Here is a 19377-nt window from a genome sequence, read left to right as displayed (position 1 = left end):
TACATGGATTACAACATGATGCATTTACAAACTGTAAATTAGTTCTGGCAGAACTATTTGACAGTTTCACTGAAATGCCTCTCTCATTCCAAAACCCTCACTGTGGCTTAAAAAGCAGCTGAACTCACATTCATCCAATGCAAACACAAATGTCCTAACAGGATTTTTAACAAAGCCACACAAGTTGCATTGTTCATTTTATTGATTTATTTTTAAATTCTGGAGGAAACATTCATGCAAAACTGATATAAACAAGGCATGGTGAACCATATTAACTTAGTATTCTGCATTAAGGGGAAAGTCTTTGTGTTTTGAAGCCCTGGAAAGAGAAGACAAGAAATAGCCATTAATTGATAGCACAGTTTATTTTAGAATAATGCCACGTCTTTATTTTTTCTGTATCCCCTTTACCCTTAATCTTCCTTTATTTTTACTCACCACTGTAATGTGAAGCCTCTCCAGTCCTTATTCAAGCTGAGGATGTCCTTCATGTCATCTTTGCTCAACTTGAAGTCAAACAGCTGAAAAAGAAAGAACCGAAAAATAACTTATAACCTGCACAAACTATATGAGCTGCTCTATGGAACCCAACACGTATAATGAAAATCCAAATGAGAACATAGAAAAACACAAATTTTTGCATAAGTCCATGACCTAAATTTCCCCCAACAATGCAGATTTCTACACAAATAAATCTAAATATGATAACTGCTCAGTGTGAATACACTATATTAGCTAAAAAAGACTAAAAACAAAATCTGCTCATGAATATTTATGATTACTGTACCTGGAAGTTCTCCTTGACACGATGGGGTGTTACTGACTTTGGAATGACAACCACATTTCTTTCGATGTGGAACCTAATCAGAACCTGGGGATATGGTTCAAACGAGCAGTGGTCATTCAGTTCAGTATTATTTAACTTTCCCATGATTTAAATATTTTTTTAATAAGCCTTCTAATCCACCACATGACAGTATTGATTTTCTTCTTGCTGACGTCAGTAATTTAACTTTTGAAATGTTGCATTGCATAACTGTAAGCACACAGGTTTTGGTTTTCCATGGGAGACAACATGCAGCCAATAACTAAGATATTCAATATTAGTTAAATACTGCATCTCGTTGTTCTCTGGTTGTGCTGCACACTCGTGATCCTACTGTCTGATATCTGACCTTTTACCCAACATGAGATGTCTCATTTAGAAATTCAAATTTCAAAATTCCTGACTTGTGTAATTCCTCAGTACCTGTGCTGGAGTTTTCTTGTACTTTTGAGCAATGGCCTTGATCTTAGGTTCCTCCAGCAGCGAGGGTTCATCAGATGAAGCCCTTTAGTAGAAGAGGACAAGAAAAACAATGTGACACTGTTAATATCCTCGAGAAGTAAAGCTGATTATACTCCTACATTAGCTTTGTTTACAATAGATTGTACATCCTCTTACCAGGGTCTGTCAGGGGAGCCTAGAGGACTGTATGCTGTCACTGTGATGCCTTTTGAGTGGCAGTAGTTGATCATCTTCTCTTGAGTCAGATATGGGTGGCACTCAATCTAAGAAAACAACCACATTTCGGGGACTTTGTTTTATTTTTATTTTCATTTCATCTTTTAACAGTGCATGCCTCCAGAATTCAAAATAAATAAAAAACAATTTTGCAAAATCTACCTGGTGGTTGGCAGGCTTGTGCTTGAGGCCAGGCTTGTTAAGTATGGCTTCAATCTGGTCTTTGTTGAAGTTGGAAATGCCGATAGCTTTGACCAAACCAGCATCCACCAGCTTTTCCATGGCCTTTAAGATAAATCATAAACTGGTTTTAGCACAGCATATTTTAATTTGGTTGTCAGCAAGTCCACGGGATTATCACTGTGCAATAAGTCATTTATATTACCTCCCAAGTGTCCAAGAAGTTGCTGTTGTCAGAAATAACCTGCCCATTCTCATCCACAGGAAAAAGATCATCTCCTGGCTGCAGTGGCCAAAAGATGTGTTCAAGACAGTATTAAATTTAGACTGCATAGTTCAGTCTGATAATACAATTCAATTTTATTTTATTTATATAGCGCCAAATCACAACAAAAGTCGCCTCAAGGCGCTTCGTATGAGAAAAACCCAACAATCATATGACCCCCTATGAGCAAGCACTTTGGCGACAGTGGGAAGGAAAAACTCCCTTTTAACAGGAAGAAACCTCCGGCAGAACCAGGCTCAGGGAGGGGCGGGGCCATCTGCTGCGACCGGTTGGGGTGAGAGAAGGAAGACAGGATAAAAGACATGCTGTGGAAGAGAGACAGAGGTTAACAACAGATATGATTCAATGCAGAGAGGTCTATTAACACATAGTGAGTGAGAAAGGTGACTGGAAAGGAAAAACTCAATGCATCATGGGAATCCCCGGCAGCCTACGTCTATTGCAGCATAACTAAGGGAGGATTCAGGGTCACCTGGTCCAGCCCTAACTATATGCTTTAGCAAAAAGGAAAGTTTTAAGCCTAATCTTGAAAGTAGAGATAGTGTCTGTCTGGAAGCTGGTTCCACAGAAGAGGGGCCTGAAAACTGAAGGCTCTGCCTCCCATTCTACTTTTAAATACTCTAGGAACAACAAGTAGTTCTGCAGAGCGAGAGCAAAGTGCTCTAATAGGGTGATATGGTACTACAAGGTCATTAAGATAAGATGGGGCCTGATTATTTAAGACCTTGTATGTGAGGAGCAGGATTTTGAATTCAATTCTGGATTTAACAGGAAGCCAATGAAGGGAAGCCAAAACAGGAGAAATATGCTCTCTCGTTCTAGTCACTGTCAGGACTCTTGCGGCAGCATTTTGGATTAGCTGAAGGCTTTTCAGCGAGTGTTTTGGACATCCTGATAATAATGAATTGCAGTTCATTATAAACACTATTATATCACAGAGATTTTAGAGAAAGTTAACTGTATTGTAAGGACTGGACAGAAGTTTCCAGACCTTGGTCCCCATTGGGAAATGCATGAGGTAAAGATCCAGGTAGTCCAGCTTCAGGTCCTTGAGAGTCTTCTCACAAGCTGTTCTCACCAGAGATGGAAGGTGAAAGGTGCACCATAACTAGGAAAAATAAGCAGGAGTTTTACAAACAAGGTGTCTCATTTCCTCCAACGCTGTAAACATGTTATAGTATGACCATTGTACCCTCATTATTTCCTTATGCAACTAACAACATAACTACTATAAAGGTACTGCTGCTTAGCTGCTCCTTTATTTCCAGAGTGGTTGCTTTTGATTCAGCTTAGATACCCTTCCTGACACAACCCTTCCACCGACCCTTGGAACCAGCACTAGGAATTCACTAGCTTGTGTCTTTATCCCATCTCAGCTGGGGATCTTTCATGTAAAGGGATCACCATGGTGTGGAAAGCCACATGCCTCAGGTTGTCTTCCAAAGCCACTGCTTTGGAAGACAACCTGAGATAATAAAATGGTTTATACTCATTTTTATTGGCTCTCTCTAAAGCTCACCTTGCTCACAATGAATAGGTCTTCCCTCTTTACCACTCCTTGATCAATCATTGCATGGATTCCAGCTCCAACTTCTTCTTCATTCTGATACACATAAGCGCCATCTATGTGTCTGTAGCCACAACTTATGGCGACTTTCACGGCCTCAGTCACTTTTCCTGGTTCTGACTGCACAGGTAAGGTGATAGAAAAACATGGAATGAATAAAGCAAGTGTGAATCGCAAGAAGGCAAGCAGTTTGTGACCGCTGCGTTGTTATGGTAAAATGATGTTGGAATAAAGACCAAAAAGGACAAGATAAGTACTGCTGGAGTTATTGGACTGTTTAATTCATTCATGCATACCAGTGACATCGCGTCACGTAGGATTAGCCTCTACAATCCAGTTTATTTTACTTTAGTTGCACTATGTAAATAACATGTTACTTTGGTTTCTTTTGTAACCAGACTCTATCAGCAAGATAGGGAATTTGTTATATAAAAACAAATTAAATATAAATAGTACAGATAACATAGACGAGTGAAACCAGTGAAAAATAATGAGAGTAGCAGAAATATTCATTGAAAAGTAGGGTGAGCATGGACAGATTAGCAGTCTCCCACAGAGCTAGTTTAAAACAAAAAAATCTAAGACTTACCCTCCAGGTGCCCAGACCCACTATTGGCATCTTTGCTCCATTGTTAAGTGTAACAGCAGGTATCATCTTAGTAGCTTTGAAGTAACGTTCTCAACCTAGTCGGAACACTCACTGTTTGAATGTACTGACTCATGCTACTATATACTCTCTCCAGTAGTAGGAGGAGACCGTCTCTTACATAATCATAATATCAGTGAAATAGGAAGGCTTTCAATGGGCCCCGCTTTTCTTACACACAGTGCAGAAATATTCTGTTAGGTGTACATAAAAATTTTTAACGGGTAGTTCTATAATTTCCACAATTTGGATAATGTGGAAAATTTGAAAGTAATGTCTTTATTCAGTCTGAGCATAATTCTGAAAAGCTGCAAACAAAATTATTGTGTTACTGAAACTGACATTTGACTGCATCTCACTTTAAATTGGTAACCTCTTATATGTGTAAACATAAATCCGCAGACAAAGTAAAATGAAATTTTTTAATTGACACTTACCATTGATACCTCTTACAACGATGCAGCAATAGATGACTCCTCTAGAGTTTACAAAAAACATGTCTGTGACATCAATTAGTGTATAGTCACTATAACGTTCACAACCATATACAGTGCTGTAAACTTGTCAGAATCGAGGCAGTAAGCAGTCTCAGTTGTGTCAAGAGTTTACAGGAAAGTGAAAAGTTAGTATACAACCATCACAGGAACGCAAAGTATTGTAAATAAGATTATGCAATTTGATAAAGTTTCTATTAGCACGGCTTGCGATTTTAGGTCAGTCTGAATGAATTAATCCCCCCTCAAAAATAATCTTTGAACACAGGACGCGGAGGAGAAGAGACAGCAACGTGTGTTAATTAAAAAGCTTCAGCGGAAGATTGCTGCAGGGTTTATTCAGCAAACCAAGGTTAGGAAAGCCTTTCAAAATATATGCTCCCAAGACCAAAAATCTGTCAGAACTCACTTACTATAAACTAGTGGGAAACACACACAAAAGAAAAATTTTCTTTTTCTGACTGAGTTGGGTTTACAGCAGTAGGATAGTGAAGCAGTAACTTTTTGTTGACTAAAGGCCTGTTCTGTCAAGGTGAAGACGTTGTAAATATAAGTGCGTTTATTGAGATGTTGGTGCATGTTATCTTCAGAAGGCAAAAGATAACATGTGATTCAGCACTCTGTTCTCAGAACAAAATGCTGAATCATGCAGTGAATATTACTTCAGCAACACACTGAAAACTACACCTGCAGATTCAATGATATGTTAAACGTGACATGTCAAAATGGAAATATGTCTAAATGCAGATGTTCTCACAAAGATCACAACGTTAATGATAAAAACTTTAAAAACTTTTCTCTGCTCATTAGAGTTAATATAGATATACAGTCCTCCTCTTTGTCAGGAACAGTTTGTTCTTATGGGTGCTTGACCCTGTTTAGCTGAATTCCAAAAGAATAACTATGTTATGTAACCGGAAGGTCACCGGTTCGATCCCTGGGCTCTTTGTTCTGGTCGTTGTGTCCTTGGGCAAGACACTTCACCTACCGCCTACTGGTGTTGGCCAGAAGCGCCGATGGCACGATATGGCAGCCTCGCTTCTGTCAGTCTGCTCCAGGGCAGCTGTGGCTACAACTGTAGCTGCCTCCAGCAGTGTGTGAGAGTGAATGAATAGTGGAAGGATATATATAAATGCAATCCATTATTATCCTGATAATATGTATGTTTTTATCAGTTGCGTTAAAAATGTAGACACAATCTATGTATATATATTTTCACAATTTTTTGTTTTCAAACTGATTTTGATTATGACTTCTCTTTTACACCAAACTTCCTTCAAGGAGATAAAAGTTAGGCCCAAGGTTTTCTTTCCAAAGCACCAGATCGAAATCTACTCGATTACCTTTTGAATGTGGTGGAACAAGACAAATCGCACAGACAAATCTGCAGCAATTGTGCGATGATATCATGTCAATATGGACCAAAATTTCTGAGGAATGTTTTCAGGACATTGCTGAAATTGATGCCATAAAGAATACCAGAAAAATATGTGTGTGTCCTCAGCGGCCACACCGAAGATGTGAGCAAGTGGGTGAAAATTTTATCTGACAGACAACTCACCCAAGCAAAGCAAAAGGGTTGAACTTTGCTGTGACACCAAGACAAATCCCGCTAGTGGAACTGATCACAGTCACAGAAACAGCAATTCAAAATAACAACATTGCAGATGTGGAAGCAGAGCAACTACAGATGAAGGTTTCGGCCTGTCCCAGCAATGCAAAGGTTGCGGTTGTTAGGTATTTTAGTACCATGGGAGCATTTACTGGATATTGTTTTATAGTGACATTATGCAGGAAAACTCTGTCATCCAATAAGGCCCCTTTGTTTTAGTTATTTTTCTCTTTGACCCAAGAATTGATGTGTGAGAATCACAGGCTGGTACAAGGTTGAAATACCACAGAGATCACTCCCTCAGCTACATTAGTTTCTTAATCTTTTAGGAGACGCCTGTTGAGGCCAAATGGTTTGTTTCAGATTTCACTAATGTAAGAACTCTTTGTTTTGTGCCTTGAAAATATGTCGCTGAGATAATCACAATTGTATCTGAACTAATAAACTACACAAAGGATGCTTCTTCACCCAAGGGCAGGAAGACGCTCCCTTATCTTGGTCTGTACTGGTTTAAACTGATAATCTGCTGTCTCATGAATTTTACCCTCTATATAAACTGTTATACTTGTGAATAAAGTTGAGTCAATTTGGGAAGACAATCTGAAGCAGTCTCTGTTTTCTTGTTCTCCCAAGCTGCTCCCGAGCTCGTACTAACACGCTGAATGGCATGCTTGAATATTGCTTGAGAATATATTTGACTGTGTTACAGACTAAGGGACATTCTCTGCTGATAGGTGAAGGTACATTCTCTGCTGATAGACGTCCACGCCTCGAAGGAAGTCGATCCACGGATTAGGCCCTGGAAACCGTTTCCTTCAGCGGTGATGATACAGCAATGCAGGAGGAGGAGAAGAAAGCATTCACATCGCTTAATAATGAGAACAGCAATACCATCCGTCCAGCAGACAAGGGTAAGTGCACAGTTTTGCTAAACCAGAAAGATTATTGTGAGAAAATTTTGTCACTGCTCAGTGACCCTTTGCATTAGTACCTACTTTTTTTTTTTTTTTTTTTTTTTTTTTTTTTTTTTTGGAAGTGACATCAGAAACAGCAGCATGTGACATCACGTGATGGCGGAGCTTCAGTTCATCCTTTGTCATCCTTTTTTTTTTTTTTTTTTTTAATAGGACAGGGGGAAAGAATGAAAGAAAGAGGGGGAGAGGAAGAAAGAAAACCAAAGGGGAGAAGAGACGGTGAGAAGGGGGGGAAGAGAGAAAAAAAAACAAAAAAAAAAAACTCCTGGGTCACCTGTATGGAGAGAAAGAAAAACAAAAAAAACAGGGGAGACAGCAAACAACAAAGAGCAACATTAGTACCTACTTGAATTGACTCACCACGGACGGACGGTGAGGCAAGAATATACCTGCTGCTCAGTCTGTGGCTTTTCGTCAGACGCTGGGAGCACGGAGTTTGGTGGGGTTTTTCTCCCGTTGCCGGATTTCAAAAAAGGTGGTTTTGATTTCCATGAACAAGCCGAGTTGGCAAAACTACAGATATTCTGTGCTTATGTAGAAGTACAGATACTACTGTTAAAAACTACTCCAGTAAAAGTTGAAGTACTGAGTCAAATTCTTTACTTAAGTAAAAATAGAACTGTACAAACTCTGAAATGCACTCAAAGTTAGAAAGTAAAAAGTAGCTCTTTGGAGGATGTTTCTATTTGTGTGCAAAGCTATATGAACCTTGTGTTATATTATTGTGTTATATTAACATAATGATAAAATAATATTAATAGATGGGAATACAAACGTTCAGTCTAACTTTTTTAAAATTCTAATTATACTCAGCTTGAATCTGAAGGGAAAAAAAGGAAAATATATCTATTTTCTGTTGCCTACATTGTAGAGGATGACTTTGCCTCAAAACAGGAAAATGTGTACAGTAAAGTGGGATTCAGCAGGTGGGGGAACCCTAAAATTGGTTGTAATCGCTGAGTGTGGAGGGGGAAAAAAATCATAACTGACAATAATTTCTATTGAGAACTTCAGGAGACTTTCAGACTAGTGTACAGGCTGTGATCAGCTGACCTGCTGCTCTTTGTGGATTTACACAACGTAATTAAACCAGATGTCAGCAGATATTTCATGAGTTGTCCTGCTGATTCCATCCTCCACTGACAGCAAGCATTGTTTCTGCTGCCTTTTTTCTAGATGGTATAAATTTGGTATGAAGGTGCAATTCAGTCAATGAATCTAAGCATCATCAGCTGAGGTTCATATGAATGTCTGCTACACTTGATGCAACCTTACTCTGACCATGAACGACAGTCACTGGGCACCAGTCACACATTGTTCTTTACTTTAGAACCATCACAGTACAGCGAATTAACCTGTTTATCCTGCACTAACCTGTTTATTTTCATGCAGCTTTTAAATAGCAGTTAGTCTACCTCGATTTGTTTTACAGCACATTTCACAATATGAAAAAAACATAATGTTGAATGTACAGACCGAATATCTGATTTAAAAACATGAGGAATTACATGTAAGCTTTACATTTACAGTTTATCAAATACCACTAAACAGTCCTTACATTTAAATCCAATCTCTCTTCTTTCTCTCATGTCTTTCTTATCTTTCTCCATCTCTGAGTAAAGTTAGCCCTCTTTCTTTTCTCTCCTGTGAAATACAGCAACTGGACCTTTAGCTAGCAACACACTGTGTGACAAACTGCCCACAAACAGTTTGTGTTTGCTGATGTTTGTTAGGCTGATAGATACCTTGCATTTGAAACTACCTGCCACTTTTTTTAAGCCACTCCCTTTATGTTTGCTCCTCTTCAGTAAGGCTAGCTAGATCCTGAAGTACCGCAACTTATAGACACCTGCAGTCATTCTGGTGTTGTGTCAAGCAAGCAAGCAAGAAGGAAAGAAAGAAAGAAAGAAAGAAAGAAAGAAAGAAAGAAAGAAAGAAAGAAAGAAAGAAAGAAAGAAAGAAAGAAAGAAAGAAAGAAAGAAAGAAAGAAAGAAAGAAAGAAAGAAAGAAAGAAAGAAAGAAGATTAATACACGAACAGGACTGCCTTTCATGTTACAGTTTAGTCTCAAATCGCTTTGATGCCTGAAAGCTGGCAATGACAAAACTTCCCTCAAATGCATTAAAGCTAAAGTAATGAGTCTGTTTTGAAAATGTAAGGAGAAGAAAGCACAGATATTTGTTAAAACATGTAGGGAGTAAAAGTGGTCGGGAAAAACAACTACCTTTACCGGAAATTTGTACCTAAGTATAGTAAGGAAGTATTTGTAGGAGTCAAGGAGGCCACTTACATCGAAAGGGAAATACCATCTCTGAAATAGATATTAAACGCTTGAGTATTTTGCATAAAAAAATAATATGTATTTAATGTGAGATGGCTTCATGCCCAACTAGCAGAGCCTGCCCTACAATTTAACCAAACCAGTTACCTCATTTGTATCACAGTGTTATATGTGTGTTGTCATAAAAGACAAGATAACAAATGCTTTATTAGAGCTTTATAAAGAAATCTGCAGTGTCATGCTAGCTCTGTGACGCTGCAGATTTGCAAGACCATGGTGTGCTGGATCTCTAACCTTATTCAAATTTATGAAAAATATGATGGCCATCAGGATTACTTGTTAACCAGTGTTTATTACTTATTAGCCAACCTTATCACCACAGAGCTCTCTGCTAATACACATGCTCACTTCATTTTTTTTTTTTTCAAATGGAGACGTTAAGGGGATTGCTATGCCACAGTCTTTTTTCTTCTACTTTCTCTCTTGTTGTTTTTAATATTTTATTTTATTATCTTGTGGTTGGATCTCATGAGCATTCGGTTTTAATGCTTTAACCCTCCTGCTATGTTTGTTTCTCAGGTACAGCAATTAAGTTAAGCTTTTGCTTTGTACTTGAGGAAAACCCACTAAATGACATAGAGAAATTGTAGGAAAATGGTTTGCCATTTCATGAAATGAAATAATTATGTTATTTATTGCTGTGCTGGATAAACAGTGGGTAAAAATATGTAATTAAGCCAACTTTAGATTTCAAGATTGAAAGATAAAACAGGGAGGGGATTTAAGGAGAGGAGATGCTGTTAGAGTCATAAGTATTTTGACAACAGCAGATTTTTTTGAAAATATAGTCTCTCAGTGGATTATGAGAGAAATTCAAACTTTGACTTTATTTAAAAGTGTTTAATAAAAGTATTGTATTGAGTGTATAGGTGTTACAGATACCCCTCTGTGAATCGCTGCCTTATCGTGGTGGAGGGGTTTGTGTGTCCCAGAGATCCCAGGAGCTATGCTGTCAGAGAGATTTTGCACCCTGGTAGGGTCTCCCATGGAAAATTAGAACTGGGTGAGGGAGCAGACAAAGAGTGTTTCAAAAGACCCCTATGAGTATACGATCAAAGGAACGGTTCACCCTTCTTGTAATGCATTATAGCCCGAATTTTAATAAAAAGCATTACCTAGGTTTCTAACCCACCATGTTGTTATTTTTGTCAAGGTTGCCTCTGTGTCACCTGATAAGCCAATGAATGTTGCAGATTGCGCTCAAAACACTTTTCCTGCTTTAAGAAAGTATGACCTCTACTGGAAGTAGGCAAGAATTGCTTATCAGGTAAAATGCTGGCAAAACTGAAAGTGGGTTACTTGTGTATTTTGGTAACTGGGTGACCCAAATAAGTAAAATTGGGGGGTGGGTTATGATCCATGCATTTGAACCCTTAAAAAGAGCGTGAAAAACTGTCTTTCAGTCAAATCAACTATTAAGTTTCACATAAGAATCATCCAATGTGCAGTTGTGTTGTGTTATGTAAATATCCTTGAGTGGATCTCTCACTTACTGTACAAAACTGATACAGTCTGTTTATCTGAGACTGTATAACACGTATGCATGTAAAACAGTGTGCAGAAGCCAGTGCAGCAACTTGCACTTTGTGGCTTCACACATCAAGCAGCTTCTCCTTTTAGTTGCATCTCATCTCATGAGACCACATGACACGGAACTTATTCTACATTTGCATTGGTGTGTGCTTCACATGAAAATATAATTCATATTTTATAATCAGAATACAATCATAAACAATAAAGCACATTAATAACAAAGACCAATTACACAAGTGCATTACTGCCTCCCTCCTTTCCCAATTCAGTTAAACACAAGCACAAACTTTCCTCTAATATATATTTTTTTATTCATTCTCCAAACATTTTGCAACCAATTGATATTCAAGACACTCACGCACGCATTCAAAGTGCAGACATTAGACAATGACATTTACACAGCACGGTCTATAGAAGATAGGCAACATGAAGAGCAAAGGTGCTAAATATTGCACGTTATGATCAGTTTAGGGAATCTTAACTTGTCAGACCACTCAGTTTGACTGGCAGATGAGCCTGGGTGGTTTTTGTGATAGCTGGTCCAAATGAAAAAACAAAACAACAAACAAACAAAAAACAAACAGCCAAGCAATCACGCATGCAAACACCTCCGCCGACTTTGCCTGTGGCCAAGTCTGCCAGTTTTTGTCATAGGACTGATGTTAATTTCCAACCCTGACTGAGTAAAAGGTAGATGCCACTCTGTTGGAAGAGGAAAAAAAACAACAACAACCAAAAAAAAAACCTAAACGAGGTAACAGTTGATAATGGCCAAACTGTACACATTCCAGGTGAATGTAGTGCATCCACAAATGCAGTTAGAAGAATTGATTGTTAATGTATCCTTTCACCAAAATAAAGAAAAAAAAAAGGGGGTTGTCAGGAAACCAAATGTGCAAAACCTGCAAGTCTTGGTTTTGGATGAGAAAAAGGTTTCTATTGATGAGATAAAATAAAATATGGCCTATATAGCTGCAGAGTTATGGTTTCCCATTTTCACAAATGTGAATTCTAATGCATCTAATTGCTTCACTGCTCAAGAGAAAAGTACTCTTTTTAAACTAAGCATAGGCCATGCCTGAGAATCAGATTGTAAACATAACGAACCTGGAAAGCGAGGTGATAGGGAGGTATCTGACTGATCTTAAGACTTATTACTATGCTATAATAATAATAATATGAATGAGTTATTGCTTGGAAGCAGCCATTTTTCAGGCTAGCTTAGATATTTGTTCATACAGGAAATTACATGCAATTACAAAAAGCCACACAAAGCCACTCTGTTTCACCAAGTGATAAATTAGCTTTCAATTTCAAAAACCACAAAGAACCCCCCCCCCCCCCCCCCCCTACTATCCAGCCTGTCTTAAGAGCAGTCAGTGAAGGTGGTCACCATGTTCCCCCTACGCTGCGTCACTGTCCTGCAGTGTTGCTTCCCTGAGCCCTGAAATCTGTTCTCAGTCCTGGAGCTGTGCGTGTGAAAGGAAAACATCTTCTCCAAGTCCTCAAACATATCATCAAATAGTCCTCCGCCAAAGCTGCCCTGCTGAAACTGCCTCCTGTGCCCATTCATGGCCTCTCGATGAGCCTGGAAGTGGCTGTCAAAGTGTCTCTTGTGGTGGGAATTAGAGTGGGAGTGAAAGTGGTGTTGGTGGTGTTGTTGTTGTTGATGTTGACCAAAAGAGTCAAAGTCTTTGAAAATGTCATCAAAGTTGAATGACTTGAAGTGCTGGTTAAAGTCGTAGTCTCCTCCTCTCTGGCCCTCCCCTGATGAAGCACTATGTCCAAACTGGTCATACTCTTGCCTCTTCTTATCATCCGATAAGGTTTCATATGCTGGAGGACACAAATATATATATAAGATTAAATTCATTAGGAAATAAGTTACAAAAAGCACAGAATGGGGCGTGTAACCCTTTAGCCGTTACCATAGTGTGCAATTACGTCAACAAAAACAAGGAAAGGTGCGACTGCTGGGGCAGATCCTCCCCTTTAAGTCCACTCTAACATCAGAATCCTTAAAAAAAAAAACTTTTAAGTAGCAACTATTTTGCTTTTAGGTCTCTAGATCAACTGTATGAGGACTCTTTCCCAACAATACAGACTGACATAATGTGTAACTTACCCTCTGCTATTTCTCTGAACTTGGCTTCAGCGTCTGGCCCCTTGTTTCGGTCAGGATGGTACTTCAGGGCCAGCTTGTGGAAGGCCTTCTTGATCTGCCGCTCGGTAGCATCTCTCGGCACCCCTAGTATGTCGTAGTAGTCCCTTTTGGCCAGAATGAACTCTGAGATGAGCAGAATATGCACTGCTAGCAGCAACGTCGACTGCGCTGTGGCCATACTGGTGGTTTAGACACCTTTCTGTCTGTGAGAACAGCATTTAGACAACTGTGTTAAAAACGTTTCACACAATTCTGAAACACTTCTGAAGCCTTAAAAGGATAAAATTGTTACCGTTTTGTCAAATGATACAAGCAGTTATTAACTTTCGAGCGAGTCTGAAGGCAGAAGGCGTCGCAAACAAAAAAAATGACAACTTTTACTGGAAAAGAGGAGTAACTAGTTTGACCTTTTAAAAGCTTGTAAATTATACCCTATAAAGAGCCACCGGCGGCAGCTAAGTTAAAGTAGCTAAGTTAAAACTGAGAGCTTACCTGTATACAAGGTAACAAACAGCCTGGGGATACTGGTGTTAATCGCCGGAGGTTCCAGCTCAGCTGATGTGAAACGAAAGCTAACAGTTGTTGTCTAGCTGCATTCCTGAGCCGTAACACCACGACTCGCAACGCCATTGGTGGGTTTCCGAACACAGTGATTCAGACCGTTGTGATTGGTGGAAAATATGCGCACGTGGAAGATTTAAGGCCAGGGCGGAACGTAGGTATAGGTAACGCAAGAAAATAATCTGCTTATCTTTTCCGCCTTTGCTTTTCTATTCAATTTTGACGTAATCGATTTAGCAGAATTAGAATACTTAAATAATCCGAGGGTTGGGGAAAACGGAAGCATTGAAAGTCAATAGTAAATTTAAATGAAAGATTTCAAAGATTAAAACGTCGATTGTACTTTATAGACAAATGCCGTAAGACCTATACAGGTTTTGCCATCGGTACATTTTTTATTTAGCGCGTGCGTTATTATTTTGTAGGTTTTTATTTAATACAAATAATGAAAATAATAATTTTATTTAAAAAAGTTATATCCTCATAGGGAATCTTAATTTCGATGCAAATATGTCTAATAAGTGATGACGTGAAAGAGCCAGTAAAAAAGAAAATAAATGCTGTCACGTCACTTCCGTTACGAGGGCCACAAACCGGATATAATCATCTACGAGCTGGTGTGTGGGTTTTTTTTTTCTTTTTTTCTAATTGTATCCTCGAACGGGTCTCGCCGATGTGTTTTCATGTAGTCTGTCTACAGATATGCCACGCTACTGCGCTGTGAGAGTTTGCAGAAACCGTGGGGGGACTGCATCAAGACCAGACAGCAAGAGAATCAGCTTCTACCCGTATGTTTTTGTTGTTTTAGTTAATCTGTAACGTGTTGCTTGGCTTAATTGGTGAAAGATGTCACTTGCAGGAGGTGCAAAAAGGATGTCATCTAAGTATATCATAGTGCTTGCTTGTAATGACACGAGGGTAGTGTTGGGCTGATCCAAATCACACTCCAGTGCTTAGAGTTAAAGCTCTCTATTATCGGTCTATCTCTCAAAGGTTTCCTTTGCAAGACAAGTCCAGGCTTCAGAAATGGGTGAGCAACATGAAGAGGGAGCAGTGGACCCCTAGTCGACATCAGTATCTGTGCAGTGAGCACTTTACAGCGGACTGCTTCGATATTCGATGGGGAATCCGGTACCTGAAGAATACAGCCATCCCCACCATTTTTCCTTCTAGTGAAGATGTATGTATCTAGAAAACATCAAGCTCAGAATACAATTTTAGCTTCTTAATAACTTCTTAAACTTTGAGTATAAAGCATAGTCTTGTGGAGTTAAGCCTGTATTTATATATATATATATTTGTATATATTAGTACTATGTTATAACAGTGACTGCAAGGAAAAGAGGTAGTGAAGGCAGGTGAGTTTAAATACCTGGGGTCAACCAATCAAAACAAGAGACAGGGTACAAGAGTGGTGACGAAGAGAGTGCAGGCAAGGATTTAAGCAGTTTCTTACCACGCGTTTGTTGCGCCAAAACTTGTTGATTTTCTGTTAATTCCCATTAATGAAGACCTTTTATCTTTTATTCCAGGACGATGAGAAGAAAACGACAAACCTGAAAAGAAGCCTCAAGGCTAAAACCAACATTTCACTCGGTGATCCTGAGCTTGCAACATTCGACTCTCCTGCCAGTAAAAAAAGGCCACTCATTTTGAGCAAAACAGGCAGAAAGTCCCAGTCAGCAGTGATAAACAATATGTCTGGGGAACGCACAGAGATGGTATTTGAACCTGCAGTGTTGGACTCTCATTTAGAACGTTCTGAGATACAGACTGGTGCTTGTGAGAAACCACTTGATGGTGAAACGGCAGCACAGTCTCCAAGCAGGGAACTCTGTTCTGAAGAGCAGGCCGAGTCCACTGTGACTGTATTGTGCTGTGAGCCAGGTTCATTCTCTGATGCAGGGGCAAACATGGATGGAGATGCATTCCAGGCAGTGCTGGGTCAGGCTTTTAGCTTTGTCCCCATGGAACTGGTCAAGGACAAAACCACAGGCTGTTTTTTAGCAGAGAGTGGACTCACTGATGAAGAGAAGGTTTCTGTTTTTGAGCATTCGTACTGCAGACCGGATACTGACAAAGATGAGCTCTGGAGGAAGATCTTGAGTTTGCACGCAAAGATCTTAGAACTGGATCGCAGGGAGGAGAGCACGGTGGCTAAGATCCGTGCCCTGGAGAACGAGGTAGCCCTCCTGAAGAGGGATGGTGCTGTTTTTAAAGAGAAGCAGAAAGTTTAAAAGAGTGTATATCATCTGTGCTGGTCTGAATTTTTACAAGATGGAACGAGATGTTAATATATTCTTACAGTTAATTTGCTTTTGTAGAAATGTTGCAAATGCTTTCATACAAACCTTACACAAAGCACACCAGAAGACGCTGCGCTTCAGTCATATGTCTGCTGGATTCCTTAATGCTGACCTGAATTTATGCGTACACACATAATAAAGTCAGACCAGCCTCAGACCATGCATATCCTCAAAGGATGAAGCCATGGCTGTTTTAGACAATTTAAACACAATTTCTAACAAAATAATATAGCAAATACCTAAAAAAAAAAGAAATGACAATAATAACAATGTAATATATATTCATGTATTCATTTACAGTTTTAAAAATGTATAAAACTATAACACAGAAATAAGTGTAATGCATTCTAATGAAGAAAACACAAAATATGTTTTACATAACACAAAAATGGGGATACCTTATCACACCTGTGATCATATCCCAGCTTTAAGTGGTTAAAATGGGGGACAGATAACAATAATAATAATAATAATAATAGTAAATAAGCATGGCATTGATGTGCTTTCATCATTGGTCCATTTATTGCGTCTTTAACATCAAACCTTTGTACTTCTGTCTGAACAGAAGCTTATATGATGTGGGTTTTTTCTCCTCTTTTTTAACCATTACGACTGCTGTGCAAACACAGAATTCATGTTCAGTAAGCTCACAGCTTTCTCCACCATACACATCACCGTCTCTCCACGCATTCCTATATAGAGAAATGTGGGGTGGAACAATGTGGCACATGCCTGTTGGGTTATTATCAGTATAGTGATGAGGAAAACTGGCTGGTGTCCATGTTTGATTGAATGAATGAAAGAAGGCCATTGTGCCTCATTTTATCCAGCTCAGTGTTCTACAAAACGGTTCCCTGCTTCTGTTATTACACACGTGTATCAGATCATCTTTAAGGTTCCACCTGCTGGAGCTGGATTACAGCTTCTCAGTGCTTTGTTACAGTGCATAATTATTATTATTATTATTATTACGGGATGCAGTGCAGAAGTTTTAGGAACCTTAGATGTGGTATCTGAACGGACGCAAATTCTGCAACATGACTGCAATCCAGAGACATAAAGAACAAGAGCCCTGCAGCAGATGCATCTGAGGTGCTGCAAAAGAGCTGGGGCAACTTCTCTGAGATGCTTGGAACGGCCTTTCTGCTGAGAAGCTTGAAAAACTGTGAAAGTTTTCCTGTTCTTGCTGTTTCAAAGTTGGCCACGCCAAAAATGCATTACTGCACTTTATATAAGTTATATTTGCGAGAATGTTTAGTGCCTAAGACTTGTGCACAGTAATTTTCTACTCTATCTTGTGATCAGTTTTAACTTCCTAACTTATTAATGGTTATTTGACTGCTGCCCTGTGCAGCGTTGTTGCATTTCACTGTGTGGTCTGTCGGCAGCTTCCTTTGTTATACTCAGTTTGTTTGCTGCACGATGTCACTGTTATCACTTATGCATTTCATATGTTTTCTTTTAACAAGATTTAAGTGGTTTACATTTAATGTACTGGTGTGCTGCTTAAGTGCTACATGTTATACAATTAGTCATTTAATTGTGTTTTGTTTTAAGACTGAATTAATATAAATAGAACTGGACAAACTGTGATACCTTGATGTGCTGCTGGTAAATTCTCTCCATTTTAACTCTGTTGTATCAGTGCATTCATTCATTTTTTTTTTTCTTCAAACATTTAGTCTGCAAAAAGAGTATTGAGTGAACATTGATGCAGGTGTATTGTGATGATGGCAAACTAAGCATATGATTCAGTTTTCATGCAGGGGCATTTTTTGTGCAGTGTAGATTCAAGTGACAAGGGTCAGGTGACCACAAGTCTAGATTTTCTGGGTTTGAAATTGAGCTGAAGACTACTGACAATGTGTTCATTTGTTTTTCTCCTCATGCTTTGAAAATGATGGTGAGCTTAAGTATATCTCTTTGTGCTTCAGCTCCACCTGCTGGAGAAAGAAAATCATCATCGCTGTCTTTACACGATGCTTTACACAATAGCTGGCACCTATTTAAGCACAAATTGCTGTTGTTGCCTTTATGCCTCTCAAACTGGAATTGAAATAATGCTGCTGTGCATTTTCAGTATTGGGATACTGCTATATATCTCAGAGATATCTCAGCTTTCTTCTTCTTTGGTGGATCACAGTAAAAAGTGTTTTAAGTCATTCTTACAGCCTGCTTTAGCCTAAACTAGTAAAAGTCTGAAGAGGTACTTCAAGCCAGGTGTTTTACTTTCATCCAGCCATCCATCAATCCATTATTTTAATACCTATCCAGATTCAGGTACCACGGGCAGCAGTCTAAGCAAAGACATTACCACCCAGGCATTCCCAGGTCAGTCTAGAGACACTGACGCATTCCCAAGTCAGTTTAGAGACATTTAGGCGTTTCCAAGTCAGTTTAGAGACACCCAGGCGTTTCCAGTCCAGTCTATAGACAGCTAGGTGTTACCAAGCCAGAAATTCCTCACCTAGGAGTCGTCCAGGAGGCATTCTAGTCAGATGCCTGAATCACCTAAGCTGTCTCCTTTCTATATGGAGGAGTGGCGGCTCTACTCTGAGCCCGTCCCAGGTGACCAAGCTCCTCATGCTGTCTTTAAGTGAGACTCCAGACACCCTTTGGAGGAAGCACATTTCCAACACTCGTGGGCTTTCTCTTTTTTTGAAAAACGAAAAACACTCAAAAAGAAACAAAGGCAGACAGAGAGAGTTGTCTATAACTCTACAAAAGCTGTGCAAAAACAACAGTTACACATCTTTTGAGATATTATATATGTTATCAATATTCTTTTTTTTAAACATCAGGATTATCCACAGCATCATGACAAGTGAACTCTGTCCACGCTGTTCTTTTGAGATTAAAATGATAAAAGATTATAAAAGATATATCTAAAACTTATATCTAAGTTTATTTGAACACTGACTTTTTAAGTGTCAGCGAACCTGTGTGTGAAGTTCTTAAAACTTCTGTTTTAAGATGAAAATAATCATTTAAAAATGTCAGAGTCTCTTTAAAATGTGCAGGTCGATTGTTTTGTGTTTGACCTTGTAATATCTGCTATGACTAGGGAGATTTTAAAGGTTGTGCCCATATCCTTCGCAGACCTTGGAAACTCAGCGTACAGATAAGCGTCTCTCATAGGTCCAGACTTTTTGCATTTGTGATTTAGATGAGCAACAACTAGACAAATAGGATAAGCTATTGCTTTTTGGC

The 19377-nt window shown here is 39.0% G+C and overlaps 3 protein-coding genes across 5 annotated transcripts; 1 reads left to right on the top strand and 2 right to left on the bottom strand.

Moving 5' to 3' along the window:
* Window positions 1–184: 184 nt before the first annotated feature.
* akr1b1.1 (aldo-keto reductase family 1, member B1 (aldose reductase), tandem duplicate 1) lies at window positions 185–4232 on the bottom strand. The gene is made up of 10 exons (XM_004560856.4): window positions 4127–4232; window positions 3490–3657; window positions 2962–3078; window positions 1890–1967; window positions 1667–1789; window positions 1445–1551; window positions 1250–1331; window positions 788–871; window positions 439–521; window positions 185–319 (listed from the first exon to the last, which is right to left on the bottom strand). The coding sequence occupies exons 1-10, from the start codon at window positions 4190–4192 to the stop codon at window positions 277–279; spliced, it is 951 nt and encodes a 316-aa protein (XP_004560913.1). The 5' UTR covers window positions 4193–4232; the 3' UTR covers window positions 185–276.
* Window positions 4233–6417: 2185 nt separating this feature from the next.
* Window positions 6418–17138, top strand: LOC101478054 (THAP domain-containing protein 5). 3 transcript variants are annotated; one of them, XM_076875733.1, is made up of 4 exons: window positions 6418–7200; window positions 7417–7482; window positions 14855–15041; window positions 15394–17138. In XM_076875733.1, exons 3-4 carry the CDS (start codon window positions 14901–14903, stop codon window positions 16096–16098), a joined length of 846 nt encoding a protein of 281 aa, XP_076731848.1. In that variant the 5' UTR covers window positions 6418–7200; window positions 7417–7482; window positions 14855–14900; the 3' UTR covers window positions 16099–17138. The 3 variants fall into 3 exon arrangements, with proteins under 3 accessions (XP_076731848.1, XP_014265121.1, XP_004560915.2); XM_014409635.3 differs by lacking the exon at window positions 7417–7482; XM_004560858.4 differs by lacking the exons at window positions 6418–7200; window positions 7417–7482 and adding an exon at window positions 13960–14649.
* On the bottom strand, window positions 11424–13932 carry LOC101477770 (dnaJ homolog subfamily B member 9). The gene is made up of 3 exons (XM_004560857.3): window positions 13793–13932; window positions 13262–13503; window positions 11424–12972 (listed from the first exon to the last, which is right to left on the bottom strand). Exons 2-3 carry the CDS (start codon window positions 13476–13478, stop codon window positions 12503–12505), a joined length of 687 nt encoding a protein of 228 aa, XP_004560914.1. The 5' UTR covers window positions 13479–13503; window positions 13793–13932; the 3' UTR covers window positions 11424–12502.
* Window positions 17139–19377: the final 2239 nt, after the last annotated feature.

This window comes from Maylandia zebra, linkage group LG17 (assembly GCF_041146795.1).
Source record: "Maylandia zebra isolate NMK-2024a linkage group LG17, Mzebra_GT3a, whole genome shotgun sequence".
Classification (NCBI taxonomy): domain Eukaryota; kingdom Metazoa; phylum Chordata; class Actinopteri; order Cichliformes; family Cichlidae; genus Maylandia; species Maylandia zebra.
Note: the sequence above shows the minus strand (reverse complement) of the source record. Positions and strands in the feature narration are given on the sequence as shown.

What these genes read in the sequence shown, in the direction of transcription:
- akr1b1.1 (XM_004560856.4), bottom strand. Translation starts at nt 4,192, where the DNA reads ATGATACCTGCTGTTACACTTAACAATGGAGCAAAGATGCCAATAGTG. An exon ending in ACTTCTTGGACACTTGGGAG is followed by an intron (nt 1,790 to 1,889) that starts GTAATATAAATG and finishes TTTATCTTAAAG; the next exon opens with GCCATGGAAAAGCTGGTGGA. An exon ending in ACAAGAAAACTCCAGCACAG is followed by an intron (nt 872 to 1,249) that starts GTACTGAGGAAT and finishes CCATATCCCCAG; the next exon opens with GTTCTGATTAGGTTCCACAT.
- LOC101477770 (XM_004560857.3), bottom strand. Translation starts at nt 13,478, where the DNA reads ATGGCCACAGCGCAGTCGACGTTGCTGCTAGCAGTGCATATTCTGCTC. An exon ending in GTTCAGAGAAATAGCAGAGG is followed by an intron (nt 12,973 to 13,261) that starts GTAAGTTACACA and finishes TGTGTCCTCCAG; the next exon opens with CATATGAAACCTTATCGGAT.
- LOC101478054 (XM_004560858.4), top strand. Translation starts at nt 14,564, where the DNA reads ATGCCACGCTACTGCGCTGTGAGAGTTTGCAGAAACCGTGGGGGGACT. An exon ending in AAGAGAATCAGCTTCTACCC is followed by an intron (nt 14,650 to 14,854) that starts GTATGTTTTTGT and finishes TATCTCTCAAAG; the next exon opens with GTTTCCTTTGCAAGACAAGT. An exon ending in TTTTTCCTTCTAGTGAAGAT is followed by an intron (nt 15,042 to 15,393) that starts GTATGTATCTAG and finishes CTTTTATTCCAG; the next exon opens with GACGATGAGAAGAAAACGAC.